This window comes from Myotis daubentonii, chromosome 20 (assembly GCF_963259705.1).
Source record: "Myotis daubentonii chromosome 20, mMyoDau2.1, whole genome shotgun sequence".
In the NCBI taxonomy this organism is placed as follows: Eukaryota; Metazoa; Chordata; class Mammalia; order Chiroptera; family Vespertilionidae; genus Myotis; species Myotis daubentonii.
The window spans coordinates 17,827,557-17,841,256 of NC_081859.1; the positions used below are offsets into that span (position 1 = coordinate 17,827,557).

Sequence of the window (13,700 nt, forward strand, 5' to 3'; positions counted from 1 at the left end):
CATCTCCCTTGACCCCCACAAGCGGGCTCAGACGGGATTGTGGTGAGCAGGGTGCTCACAAGTCTGTCTCATTCCTCATCGCCTATGCCCAGGGCCTGGAGGGTCAGGGTGGGCAGTGCACGGGACCTTCAGGAGAGCTGCCAGTGGGAAGAAGAGTCTCACACAGACTCCGTGTTGCACCTGCTGGATCCCACACCTGTACCACCAGGACAGCCCCACGGGGCTGGCTTGGGGCTGCGCCCTGGTAGGGAGGGGCCTGCACAGAGGCTCAGTTCCAAGCAAGGGTGCCATGGGAGGGCAGAGTGGAAGGAAAGGCCAAGACTCTGACTTTGTTGCCCACCTGCCTCTCTCCAGAGCCACCGCTTCTATGATGGGAACCTGGCCGGACCAGCTACAATATTTGGGCCAGCCCCTCATTTCTCCCTGGTTCCTCCTGAAGGAGGCCTTGGTGCTGCACCGCCGCCCTGCCCCACACCCGGTGGGCCTTGTGAGAAGTCTTTGGGTGGAGCTGGCGCATCTAGAGCCCACTGAGGCCCAGTGGGAAGGTGCGGGGACTGCAGTCGGGGAAGATGATTGGGGGAGTGGGTAGGGGGTAGGGGTGTTTCAGGGGCCAGAATTCCCTTCAAGGCAGCTGGATCTCTCCTGTCTGTGGAAATGCATGGGAAAATGGGGCATGAGCGAAAACCTGTTTCTTTAACCTGCTCCAGAACCACCTCCAGAGCTCCAGCGCACTCCAGAGCCGGAGGAAGGGCCTGCTCCTGGGCTAGAGCCTGGTCCAGCTGTGGGGGTGCTGGAGCCATCTGGAACACCAGCTCTGATCGGAGTCCCGACCACAGAGCCAGCTGCACCCCCAACAACTGACTACCGCAGGGCTGGGACTCCTCAGCATTTTCTAAGGGAGGAGCAGGTTAACATCCTGACCTTCCCTCCAAGACTGGTGGCCGAGCAACTGACAGCAATGGATGTGGTGAGTGTGGGGCTCTCAGGGTGGGTGGGACAGGCTTTCCCTCTGCCCTTGGCCGCCCCGACCTGCGTGGCCCTGATCCCAACTCCTGTGATCTTGATGCAAATCTCAGCTCCAACACTTTACCACCCATGGGTCCTGGGCACCTTTCTCAACCCCCAGCCTTTGCTATCCACCTGTGGACAGTGGAGGTGGGCACCCCAGGCCCTGCTGCCCAGAGTGGCTGTGCAGATTCAATGAGGGAGAAGAGACAGAATCCTGGATGGGGCCTGGCCTCTTTTGTGGGGAGGGGCGCTCACTGCGTGCAGCCAGATCCATGGGTTGCTCATCCATGTGCCCATGAGGCTCAGCGGCCTCAGCACTTATTTGTCCCCTGATGTGTGTTTAACTACAAGGCAGACAAACAGCTGTGGTGGTAGCTACCACAGGGGAATGTGCACTGAATGGAGATTCAGACCAGAGGGGTGTCAGGTGCTGGAAGATGCCACCTTGGGGTGAGGAGCCTTGAGCCACTTCCTGGAGCTTGGAATTAGTGAGGATGGGCTGGAGGCAGATGCCCCTGTTCCTTCCCCAGCAGTGTTGGTTCCTGGGTCATCCAGTGCTGGGTGCCCTCGGTGGACAGAGAGGGACTCCCATGGACTCCAAGGCTCAGGCACATCCTCAGCTTCCTGAGCTTCAGTCTTGTCCCGTGACCCCTTCAGGAGACTGGGGACCCTGAGCCGGGGTGGAGCCAGGCTGGAGACACTGCCCTTTCTCTCCCAGGAGCTGTTCAAGAAGGTGCTGCCCCACCAGTGCCTGGGCTCCGTCTGGTCCCAGAGGAGGAAGCCTGGCAAGGAGCACATGGCCTCCACTGTCAGTGCCACCGTCAGACAATTCAACCACGTGGCCACCTGTGTAATCACCACCTGCCTTGGGGACCCAAGCATGATGGCCCAGGACAGGGCCAAAGTGGTGGAGCACTGGATTAAGGTGGCCAAGGTCTGTGGGGGCAGGCCCAGGTGCGTCCCAATGCAGAGCCTGGAAAAATGCCTCTGCTGCTCGGTCAGCTCTCAGGACTGAGGCCAGAGGTCTGAGCCCAGCACAGCCTCCATGTCCTCTCTACCAGGGATTCGTGCACCTTGATGCCCAGGTGCCTGTGTTGGGAGGCTCACTTGGTACCTGGCTCCTTCCTTGGGTTGAGCTGGGACCCTCCTGGCTGTGAGAGTTGGTCTTTGGCTGCTATACGTGCCCACCCTGAGCATTGGTCCCACCAGGGGGGGTTCATTCGAGGGGGATCGAAGCACCAGCTGCAGCTCCCACCTCACAGCCCATGTCTCCCCTTCCCCAGGAGTGCAGAAGCCTAAGGAACTTCTCCTCCCTGCACGCCATCCTCGCTGCTCTGCAGAGCGTGGCTGTCCATCGTTTGAAGAAAACATGGGGGAAGGTTTCCAGGTGCGGAGGCCTCTCCCATCAGAGGAGGCATGGGGAGGTGTCACCCAAATGTCTCCCAGTGTCCCCTCCCCTCCTGGGATGCAGCCCACCATGGGGACAGGGACTGGGCTGGTGGGTGGGGTGACTAAGGCTCCCTGGGACTCAGTCCCCTGGCTCCGCTTCAGGAGTCAGTTTGCTCCAATGTCAGAGACGGCACTGAGCCAAATGGGCGATTTTCAAGTGTTCTCAGCACCTGAACCGTATGCCCAGTTCAAACCCAAACTGGTCAAAACAGAGCTGCTCCATAGATATGGAGAGGGGTCCAACGTGACCCATATGAGAGCCCTGCCCCAGTCCCAGGGAGACCTTCCTGCTCAGAGGAACCCTGAGGCTGTTTGAAATATGACATTGTCAATAAGAATTTGCCCTGAACCCATCTCCCCCATCTTTCCTAAACATGTCTTTCCTCTTTCCCTCCACTCAGGAAGCGGGCACTGACTATGAAACAACTCTGCATGAAGGACAACATATTGAGCAGGGAACAGTTCATCAAGGTAGAGGGAGCCTGGAGGTCTGCAGAGGGGAAGGCGTGAGGGAAGGGGGGACTGCCCAGTATGGGGCTGTGGTAGTTTGTCACTTGAAGATTCTGTGAAAATGTTCACCCTCTCGGTCCCAGTTACCAGGAAGAGGGATCTGTTTGGTTTATGGGCAGGCGGTGGGGGGCACTTTCAAGGGCCAGAGGCCCCATTCATGGCACACAGGGTGGTGGCCAAGCTGTTCCAGGACTGGGTGCAGAGCAGGCACATTGAGCGGGTCTCTGGCTTCCATGCTGCCCCCTCCCAATTGCACTTAGCTTCTTCCAGGCTGTGTGGTGAATGGGAGGTTGGGGGAGGTTTCTTCCCCAAACCAGCCCATTCTGTTCTCAGGATGCCAGGGCTCTGCTCCCACTTCTGTCTTCTCCACCACTGCAAGGGGAGCGCCCTTCCTGCCCAGGATGGGCCCCGCAGGGGATTCCCATGGAAAGGGGAACAAAAGGGCTGCTTGGCCTCGGGTCCTACTGTCTGGGCCAGAGACAGAGGGGTGTGCTCTCTGAGACTTCCCACTGCGCCCCTGGAGCACTCCCTGCCAATCAGTCTCCTTGTGATTGACGCGGGGGTGGGGGGCGGTGACCACCCATGCTACTGGCCTCACCGGGTGGTCATGAGTTCAGGACAGAACATGACAGTGCAGAGCTCCCTGGCCTGTGCCACCGGGAGGGCTGAGGGTGAGAACATTGATAACAGGAATGACACTGAGTCCTCAGGAGGACCTGTGAGTTCGGTGGAGGTCTCCCACTTTCCAAAGGAGGGAACGGGTCAAGGAGGCCAGGCCCAAGCCTAAGGTCACACACACCGAGTGAGCGTTGTAGCTGGGAGTCGTCCAGAAGCAGAGCATGCTGCAGTCCGGGTGGCACTGGTACCAGCTGACTTGGGTCAGAGGGCCAGGGTGTGAGGTCAGGGCTGGTGGGGAAATGGGGTGAGGTGAGCATGACCTCAATGACCCTCTCCTCCACCCTGGTGGAACCAGCCTTCCAGGTATGCCACTCTGATGTCCCATGTCCCTGGATCGAAGCTCAGGCTGCCCAAGAAGGTGAGTGAGCCTGTCTGCGGGTGCTTAGGGTCTTAGGAGGGGGTTCTATTCTCTCAGCTGGAGGCTTCCAAGTCAAGAAAGGGAGGCCTTCCTCCTCCAGCCCCACCTCCTGTGCCCACAGAACCTGAAGCCCTCCCTTAGAAATGACCCAGAGGAGGGCCTGGGGCAGGTACCTGCAGGCTGGACATAGGGGTGGGTCTGGCCCAGGACCGCTGACCCAGTGACTTGCCCAGAGGTGGTCCAGGGAGCTGACCAAGAGGAGTTCCTGGAGCGTGAGGGAAGGGACAATTGAGTGGAGGCCCGAAGGGACCTGGGCTGCTCCACATGGGAAGCCTGGGTGGCCAGGTGGCTGAGGGTGGGAGGCTTTCAGTAGAGAGCCCGTGGGGCACCAGGGAGCAGGGGCTCATCCCACCCTCACCCTGTTTGTCCAGTGTGTGCCCTTCCTGGGAGAATACCTTAAAGATCTGAAGGTGATGGACAGCATCATGGAGGATGATCAGGAGGTGGGTGACCTGGGGCCTGACTGGGGTGACCAGGATTGACGTTGGGGACAGAGAGCCCCCATCCTGAGCTGTGAGTTCTCAGCACTGCCTTCCCTTGGAGCTGGAGCAATAGGCCCATCATAGTCATCCTTGTCCCCGCTCCGTTGGAGCCCAGAGCCTGGCCTTGATCCCAGTCCTGCCTTTTCCTGCTTCCCATTCCCTCCTGGGACCGGGTGGTAGTGCACCATGAGAAGGTTGGGCATAGGGGGCCAGTCCTAGCTAGGGGGTTCTTTCTCATGGACCTTGGATATCTGCCTTTTAGAAGAGTCAGATCAATTAGCAAAAAAGGAAAAGGTTAGCAGCTATGGCACAGCCTGCGGGGCAGGGCAGGGAGTGAGAATCATAGACGCCCTGGCCAGCACACTCCTGGGCTCCATGCCCTGCATCTTCCATTTATTGGGAGAGTTTGATATCAGAAGTGGGAGACCCCTCCAGTTGGTGTGTGGGGGGAAGGGGCGTGGAATCAAGGATAATATCTTGGAAGAAGAGCTGTTAGTGCCCACCTCCGAGCACAGGAAGGGCCTGGATGGAATTAGGGAGAAGGAGGGTGCCCCTGTGTGCAAAGACCCAGGACCAAGCTCCCGCTCCACCCTTCACCCCCTTTTGGGCCATGTCTGCATCCTCTCCTTCCCTCTTGCCTCAGGTGCAGAGAGTTTTGGAGGAGATAGTGCTGCTACAGGAGGCTGCACACAAATACCAAATAGAGCCTGAGGGGCAATTCCAGGCCTGGTTCTGGGCCGTGAAAAGGCTCAGTGAAAATGAGAGGTGAGGCCGGGCCGGAGTTGGGCAAGGGCCGGGCTAGACTCTTTCTGCTGGTCGGTCCAGAGAACCTGTGTCCATGGTTCCCTGATTCGCCTCCCCCCAGTCCTTGCTGTGTAGCAATTCCTGGGGCTCCTGACACTGGCAGGAACACCTGAGGTTGGGAGCTCACAGGTGCCACTCTCTCCTGCAGTTACATCTGGTCCTGCCAGCTGGAGCCACAGTCCTAGGTGGCCAGGGGAATACTCACCCACGGAGGCCAATGCATGATACACTGCAGATTGGAAAATTTCTCTCATCATAATATTTATATTTAAATTAAGAATATGTATACAAATATTTATATTTATCTTTGCACATACCCTAATAATACATGTAAATATACCCTTACACATAGTTCTAAGTAATTTTGGTAGTTTATGTTTTGTAAGTTTTAAGTTTATTAAAGTTCTTTCTTTTTTTTTTTTAAGATTCTTGCATAGTTTGGGAGATGAGAAAAGAACTAGTTTATTCATCTCAAGGGTAACCATTAAAAGAACAGTAAATTAATATAAAAAGCTAACATATGAAGAAGAATGATGAAAAGACCCCCAAAGTATTTGGAAATTAAACAATCCATTTCTGAAACGATTCCTAGAACAAGAAAATATCGAAACAAATAATTTAAGAGACACTACAAACTAAATGATAATAAAAATTTAGAACAAGTAGAGGCTATAAGTGCTCAGAGAAAAATTTACTATCTTAAATGCATACATTTACATATACATATATCTCATATTTTTTATTTCATTGAAATAATATGGTACATATTGCAATGTAACAAATTTTGTCTTTCAACAACTCAAAAAATTTAAAAGTTAAAAAGAAAAATGTTATGCAGGCACTGGAGTAGAACCAAGTGAAAACTAAAGAATCAGACAATTTTTTTTTTTTTCACAAACGTGAAAAGCCACTTCCCCATGATTTTGCTTCTTGCTTATAAATGCCCATTTGCGACCTCTGTGGACATTCTTATATGCTAACAACCTACTACAAATGCAGTTCCATCAATGCCAATCTCACGAAAAAAAATGTGAATATACAGCAATAACCAATGTAAACTGAAAACAGTGTTAAAACACATAAGTAATAATGTAAATTATTAACTAAAAATGAAAATATAGAACATCAAAGAACTGATTTACTAATTTACAGTGATTCAAAACAGGAAAATGATGGAAATAATTTAGTAGTACTCACATATCAAAGTCTGACAGCTTATTCGGGTTACACCACTATTTACAGGGAAGTCATTTGCATATACCTGTCCACTCTCATAGGTTATGTTAAGAACAACTTTAAAATAAAGCAGCATATACATATGGTTTATAAATGACAACTCTTCATATAAAAATATTAAAGTTATTTCTGAAAAATAATACCTTCTAGTATCTTTTCTCGTGCTTTGTCTTAAATTGTATAATTTGGCTGTAGTTGATAAACTTAAAATGATTTTGTTTTCAACTTTATGAATCAGTCTTTGATGATCATTGTTGGATAAATGCCTCTGAACTTTTATTCATTTTGAATCAATTCCGGCAAATAAAATTGGTTTCAAAAAATACACATTTTAAATGTTTGTATGTATGCATTTTGAATCATTTGATCAAATTCCCTTGCAAGTTTGATTGTGATCTCATCAGATATGTAGACTGGGCTAAGAGGAATTCATTCCCTGGCTCCTTTATCAGGTGTGTATTGATTGCCTCCTATGGATCAGGCACTAGGAGCACGTGCTCAAGCCAAAGAGCTTGTCATGATGGCATGTTTGCATGAAGGAGACAAAACCAGCCAGCACATGCATACCGCGAAGTTAGGAAGTGGAGAAACGGGAGCACTTGTGCACTGTTGATAGAATTGTACGTTGATACAGCCACTATGGAAAAAAATAAGGAAGTTCCTCAAAAAATTAAAAATAGAACTAGCATATGACCCAGCAATTTCACTTCTGGTTATTTGTAGAAATGCAAAACACTAATCAAAAGATTATGTGTACCTCTGTGTTTATTGCCACTTTAGTTACAAATACCACAGATGTGGAAACAACGTAATGTCCATTGGTTGACACTTGAATAAACAAGATCTGGTGCATATATATAGCAGAGTGCTATCCTATCTAATAAAAAGGGAATATGCCCATTGACCATCACACCCTCAGAAGATGGCGGCGCCCACAGCCACAAGGTGGCGGCACCCACTCTCCTCAGCCCCACCTCATCCAGCTGGAGCCCCTCAGTCCCCTCAGCCCTGAAGGGGAGGGCAGTTGGGGATGATCATGCCAGCAAAGGAGCAGTTAGGAGTCAATCAGGCAGGCAGGGGAGCAGTTTGTGGGCAATCAGGCAGACAGGCAAGTGCGTGGTTAGGAGCCAGCAATGCCGGATTGTGAGAGGAATGTGCAACTGCTGATTTAGGGATCGGGCTAAACCGGCAGTCGGACATCCCCCAGGGGGTTCCACATTGGAGAGGATGCAGGCTGGGCTCAGAGTCACCCCCTCTCACCTGTCCCCCATGCATACATTTTGTGCACTGGGGCTCTAGTTCAATCATCAAAAAGAAGGAAGTCTGGACATTTCCAACAACACAGATGGTCTTCCAAGGCATGATGCTAAGTGAGCTAAATTGGACAGAGACAGACAAATACCATCTGATCTTGCTAATATGTGGAATTAAAAAACAAAATAACCTCATAGATACAGATGACAGATTAGTGGCTCCCAGGGCTTGGGTGTTGGTAAAACTGGATAAAGGGGAGTTAAAAGTTAAAAAAGGAAAACAAAATGGTGCATTAGGAAGCAGCACAAAGACACTGTACTACTGGCTGGTGACTGGTGACCACAAGCAAACAAAACAACAACAAAATACACCTTTTTAAAATAAGAGAAACAAGCTTAAATCAGGTGTCAGCCACATGTGTTTTGAAACTAATGGTGGCAACAACGCCAGACCTCAGGTTCTAAAGGTTATGGGCCAGGTGACGGACAATTTAGACCCAGGGGTTTCCCTCTGTCCTAGAGGCAGAGGGCACATAACCTTGTGAATGTGGGTTCTAATTAAGGGACCTGGCCAAGTGGTCATTTTTTAAATGGAACCCCAGAAACTTGGATTAGCTTAACATCATGTGAAGTTTTGAGCCAGTGGGTGTGAGTCTGTGATAGTAGTTAAACCTCTCCATAGTTTGCTTGAAAGGTTAGAATTAGATATTGTGGGCCTCATGGTAACCCAGAGAGCCAACGGTTCTTACATCAATGTTTGTACACTGTCTTTCCATTTCTGTAAAAGAAATTCATCGAAAAGGCAATTTCCTGCATCTGTGCAGTGTGGGCAGGACAAGAGAGGAGCAGGTCCCCCAAGGGAACCCCAGTGGCATCTGACAGTTGACAGTTGGACAAAGTTCTAAGCAGGCAATACCTTTCAACTGTTGAAATTGCTTGTTGGGATTCAGACCAAAGGGGTGATCAGATGCTGGAAGATCCCCCTTAGGGTGAGCAGCCGTGAGCCACTTCCTGGAGCTGGGAGTAAGTGAGGATGGGCTGGAGGCAGATGCCCCTGTGCCTTCCCCACCCGTCTTGGGTCCTGGGTCATCCAGTGCTGGGTGCCCTCGGTGGACAGAGAGTGACTCCCATGGACTCCAGGGCTCAGGCACATCCTCAGCTTCCTGAGCTTCAGTCTTGTCCCGTGACCCCTTCATGGGTCTGGGGACCCTGAGATGGGATCTGGCGGGGCTGGTGACACTCCCCGTTCTCCCCAGGAGCTGTTCAAGAAGGTGCTGCCTCACCAGTGCCTGGGCTCCGTCTGGTCCCAGAGGAGGAAGCCTGGCAAGGAGCACGTGGCCTCCACTGTCAGTGCCACGGTCAGTTCAATGGTGTGGCCGCCTGTGTGATCACCACCTGCCTTGGGGACCCAAGCATGATGGCCCCGGACAGGGCCAAAGTGGTGGAGCACTGTTTTAAGGTGGCCAAGGTCTGTGAGGGGAGGCCCAGCAGCATCCCTACGTGGAGCTTTGAATAATTCCTCTGAAGCACAGTGGCTTTGTAATATCGCTTGACATCTGCTGCTGTGATCCCTCCAACTTTGTTCTTCGCTCTCAGGATTGCTGTGGCTATTCAGGGTCTTTTTGTGTTCCATATGAAATTTTGAGAGTGTGTTCTAAGTCTGTGAAATATGCCGTTGGTATCTTATGGGCATTGCATTGAATTTATAGATTGCTTTGTATGGACATTTTAATGTTGATTCTACCAATTCATGAACACAGTATGTTCTTCCATTTGTTTATGTCTTCCTTTATCTCTGTTTTCAATGTTCTGTAGATCTCTGAGTACAGGTCTTTTACCTCCTTAGTTAAATTTATTCCCAGGTACCTTAATATTTTTTGTTGCAATGGTCGATGGCATTGTTTTTTAAGTTTCTCTTTCAGAGAGTTCATTACCAATGTATGAAAAAGCCCAGATTTCTGGGTGTTAATTTTGTATCCTGCTACATAGGCAAATTCATTTATTATGTCTAGAATTTTTTTCATGGAGTCTATGGGTTTTTCTACGTACAATATCGTGCCACCTGGAAATAATGATAGTTTTACTTCTTCTTTTCCAATTTTGATGCCTTTTATTTCTTCTTCTTGTCTGATATCTATGGCTAGCCTCACAGTACTGTGTCAAACAGAAGTGGTGAAAGCGGGCATCCCTGTCTTGTTCCTGTTCTTAGGGGAAATGGTTTTAGTTTTTGCCCATGGAGTATGATGTTGGCTGGAGGTTGGCCATATATGGCCTTTATCATGTTGAGATATGCTCCCTCTCTTCCCACTTTGTTGAGAGTTTTTATCAAAAACGTTAGATTTTGTGGAATGCTTTTTCTTTGTTTATTGGTGTGTTCTTGTGATTTTTGTCTTTCAATTTGTTTATGTGATGTATCACGTTTATTGATTTGTGAATATCGTACCAGCCTTGCATCCCTGCAATAAATCCCACTTAATCATGATGTATGATCTTTGTAATATATTGCTAGGTGCGAGATTTTCTGATGTTGTTTTGTTGAGGATTTTAACATCTATGTGCGTGAGGAATATTGCCTGTAATTCTCTTTCTTTGTAGTGTCTCTATCTGCTTTTGGAATTAGAATAATGCTGGCCTCATAAAAAGAGTTCCTTCCTCTTGAATTTTCTGACCTGCTTTGAGGAGTATAGGTGTTAGTTTTTCTTTGAATGTTTGGAGAAACTCCCCTGTGTAGTTGTCCGGACCTGGGCTTTTGCTTGGTGGGAGATTTTTGAATACTGCTTCTATTTCATCAGTTGCTATTGGCCTCTTCAGGTGTTTGATTCGTCCTGATTCAGTTTTGGGAGATTGCGTTTTTCTGGGGATTTGTCTGTTTCACCCACATTGCCCAGCTGTTGGCATATAGTTTAGTTGTTCATAGTATTTTCTTGAAAACTGTTGTATTTCTGTGGTGTCAGTGGTTACTTCTCCACTCTTGTTTCTGATTTTGTTTATTTGGGTCTTCTCTCTTTTTTCCTTGATGAGTCTGGCTGAAGGTTTTTCAATTTTGTTTATCTTTTCAAAAAACCAGCTCTTGGTTTCATTGATTTTTATGTTTTTATTTTTTAGTCTCTATGTTATTTGTTACTGCTCTAATCTTTATTACTTCCTTCCTTCTACTTACTTTTAAGGACTTTCTTGTTGTTCTCTTTCTAGTACTTTAAGTTGTAGGGTTAAATAATTTGTTGCTGATATTTCTTGTTTGTTTGCTTTTTTTTTTTTTTTTGAGGTATGCCTGTAGTACTATGAACTTCCCTCTCAGGCCTGCTTTTGCTGTGTCCCAGACATTTTGGATCGTTGTGTGCTCATTTTCATTTGTTTCCAGGAAGGTTTTGATTCCTTTCTTGATCTCCTTTGTAACCCAGTCATTGTTTAATAACATGCTTTTTAGCCTCCATGTGTTTGAATGTTTTGGGGTGTTACTCCTGTAGTTGATTTCTAATTTCATTCCACTGTGATCTGAGAAGATGCTGGATATGATTTCACTGTCCTTGAACTTGTAGAGAATTGTTTTGTGTCCTAACATGTGGTCTGTCTTTGGGAATGATTCATGTGCACCTGAGAAGAATGTATAGTCTCCTCGTTGGGGTAAAATGTTCTATAAATGTCAATTAAATCCCCCTGATCCAATGTGTCCTTTAGAGTGTCTGTTTCATTATTAAGTTGTTGTCTGGAACAATTATGCAGTGAAGTGAGAGGTGTGTTAAAGTCCCCTACTGTGGCTGTATTGTTGTTGATCTCTCCGTTAAAGTTCTCTAAAAGTATCTTTTATATATATATACTTAGGTGCCCTTATATTGGGTGCTTATAAGTTTACCAGGGTTATATCCTCTTGTTGGATCGATACCTTTGCTATTATGTACTGACCTTTTTTGTCTCTTGTGATGGCTTTCATTATAATGTCTATTTTGTTGGATATGAGCGTTGTTATTCCAGCTGAATTTTTTTCCCATTTGCATGAAAAAATTATTTCTATCCCTTTACTCTCATCCACTGCGTGTCTTTTGTTTGGAGGTGGGTCTCTTGTAGACAGCCATTGTTTGGGTCACGTTTTGGATCCATTCAGCTCCCCTGAGTCTTTTGATGGGAGCATTTAGTCCATTTTTCTGTGTGGTTATTATTGATAGGTACGTATTTATTGCCATTCTAATGCTGTCTGGCTAGGTTTCTCTCCCTATTTCTTCTTCTCATAAAAATATGCAACTTTTCCTGAATTTGCGTGTCATCCATGTGCACATGCCATGCTAATCTTCTGTATATCGATGCAATGTTAGTTCATGTGCTGCCGAAGGGAGCACCAGGAGCCTTTTTCTGATGGACTTAGGCTGTCTGCCTTCCAGGGGAATCAGATCCACTTAGAAAAACAGAAGAAGGTGAGCAGTGTGGGCTCTCCTTTGGGGCAGCAGAAAGGAGTGACGATCATTGAATCCCTGGCCAGCACACTCCTGGGCTCCATCCCTGCCTCTTCCATTTATTGGGAGAGTTTGATAACAGAAGTGGGAGACCCCTCCACTTGGTGGCCGGGGGTAGGGTGTGGCATCAAGGATAACCTCCTGGAGGAAGGTTAGTGCCCGTCTCTGAGCACAGGAAGGGCCTGGATGGAATTAGGGGGAAAGACAGTGCCCATATGTGCAGACTCGGGACAGGTCAGCTGACCCACTCTTCACCTCCACTCAGGCAGTGTCTGCATCCTCTCCTTCCCTCTGGCCCCAGGAGCAGAAATTAATGGAGGAGATAGTGTTTCCACAGAAGGCTGCCCAGGAATATCAAATAGAGCCTGAGGAGCAATCCAGGGCCTAGTTCTGGGCCCTGGCGCAGCTCAGCGAGAATGAGAGGTGAGGCCAAGCAGGTGTTGAGCAAGAGCAGGGGTGGACTCTCCTTGCTGGTCACGGCACAGAACCTGTGTCCATGGCTCCCTGGTCCTCCCCAGACCTTCCTGTGTAGCAATTCCTGGGGACCCTGACACTAGTAGGGACACCTGAGTTGTGGCTCCTGGGAACTCACAGGTGCCACTCTGTCCTGCAGTTACATACGGTCTTGCCAGTGGAACACTCAGACTTTTATTCTGAGACAAACGGAAGTCATTGAATGATTGACAGCAGAAGTGGAAATTATTTTTAACATGAGCTCATTTTTATGGCCTTTGGCCTCATGGAAAACATGTTTGGGTCCAAAATCTCTCATTTTGGAAACTCTTAAGTTTTAGCTAAAAGTTTCATGATGTCAGGAAATACTAAATATTCTTTTCAAGGGTCACACAACATATGCCTTATATTTTCCTGGATATGTGTAATGGCCAGCCATGAAATTCTACATGAAAACCAGAAAAAACTATAAGAACCAAAACAATTTAGGAAGTTGTGACGCTTTTCATGACAGTAATATAAATGTTTTTCTTCAGCTATGTTAGTACGTGATTTAAAAGAGGAGAAAAACATAAAGAAAACAGCATAGCAAGAAGGTTAAAGAATGGACATGATGACATGGAATGGAGTGGAAATAGAAATAAATATAATTGGTCAGCAGAGCGCCAGGCAACTGAGTGTCCTGAGAATATGCTGAGAAAGGAATAAAGCGGAATACTCAAGAGAACATGTGTGAGGGTGAGGAAGGGAACAAATCTGACAGACTTGTGTGTCTGAATTTTATTGCATTAATGTTCTGTGACACAATTAGTTGAGTGTATCTAATTCTCAACCCAGTGTCTTGCCACAATGCAATTTGACTGTAGGCATGGATTTATTTTTATAAATACAATTTGGTTCAGAAAAAACTTAAAACAACTGCCCACTTTGAGGCAAAACCAACCCCAGTGCTCCTTTCCAG

The 13,700-nt window shown here is 48.0% G+C and overlaps 1 protein-coding gene and 1 non-coding gene across 2 annotated transcripts; one reads left to right on the plus strand and one right to left on the minus strand.

Moving 5' to 3' along the window:
- The first annotated feature begins 569 nt into the window (after window positions 1-569).
- On the plus strand, window positions 570-2,983 carry LOC132222677 (ral guanine nucleotide dissociation stimulator-like). The gene is made up of 5 exons (XM_059677846.1): window positions 570-585; window positions 708-967; window positions 1,727-1,942; window positions 2,292-2,395; window positions 2,859-2,983. The coding sequence occupies exons 1-5, from the start codon at window positions 570-572 to the stop codon at window positions 2,965-2,967; spliced, it is 705 nt and encodes a 234-aa protein (XP_059533829.1). The 3' UTR covers window positions 2,968-2,983.
- A 9,082-nt stretch (window positions 2,984-12,065) lies between these two features.
- On the minus strand, window positions 12,066-12,172 carry LOC132222707 (U6 spliceosomal RNA). Its single transcript, XR_009450279.1, has one exon. It is a non-coding gene; the product is annotated as a U6 spliceosomal RNA (small nuclear RNA).
- Between the last annotated feature and the right edge of the window lie 1,528 nt (window positions 12,173-13,700).

What these genes read in the sequence shown, in the direction of transcription:
- LOC132222677 (XM_059677846.1), top strand. An exon ending in AACTGACAGCAATGGATGTG is followed by an intron (nt 968 to 1,726) that starts GTGAGTGTGGGG and finishes TTTCTCTCCCAG; the next exon opens with GAGCTGTTCAAGAAGGTGCT. An exon ending in ACTGGATTAAGGTGGCCAAG is followed by an intron (nt 1,943 to 2,291) that starts GTCTGTGGGGGC and finishes CCCCTTCCCCAG; the next exon opens with GAGTGCAGAAGCCTAAGGAA.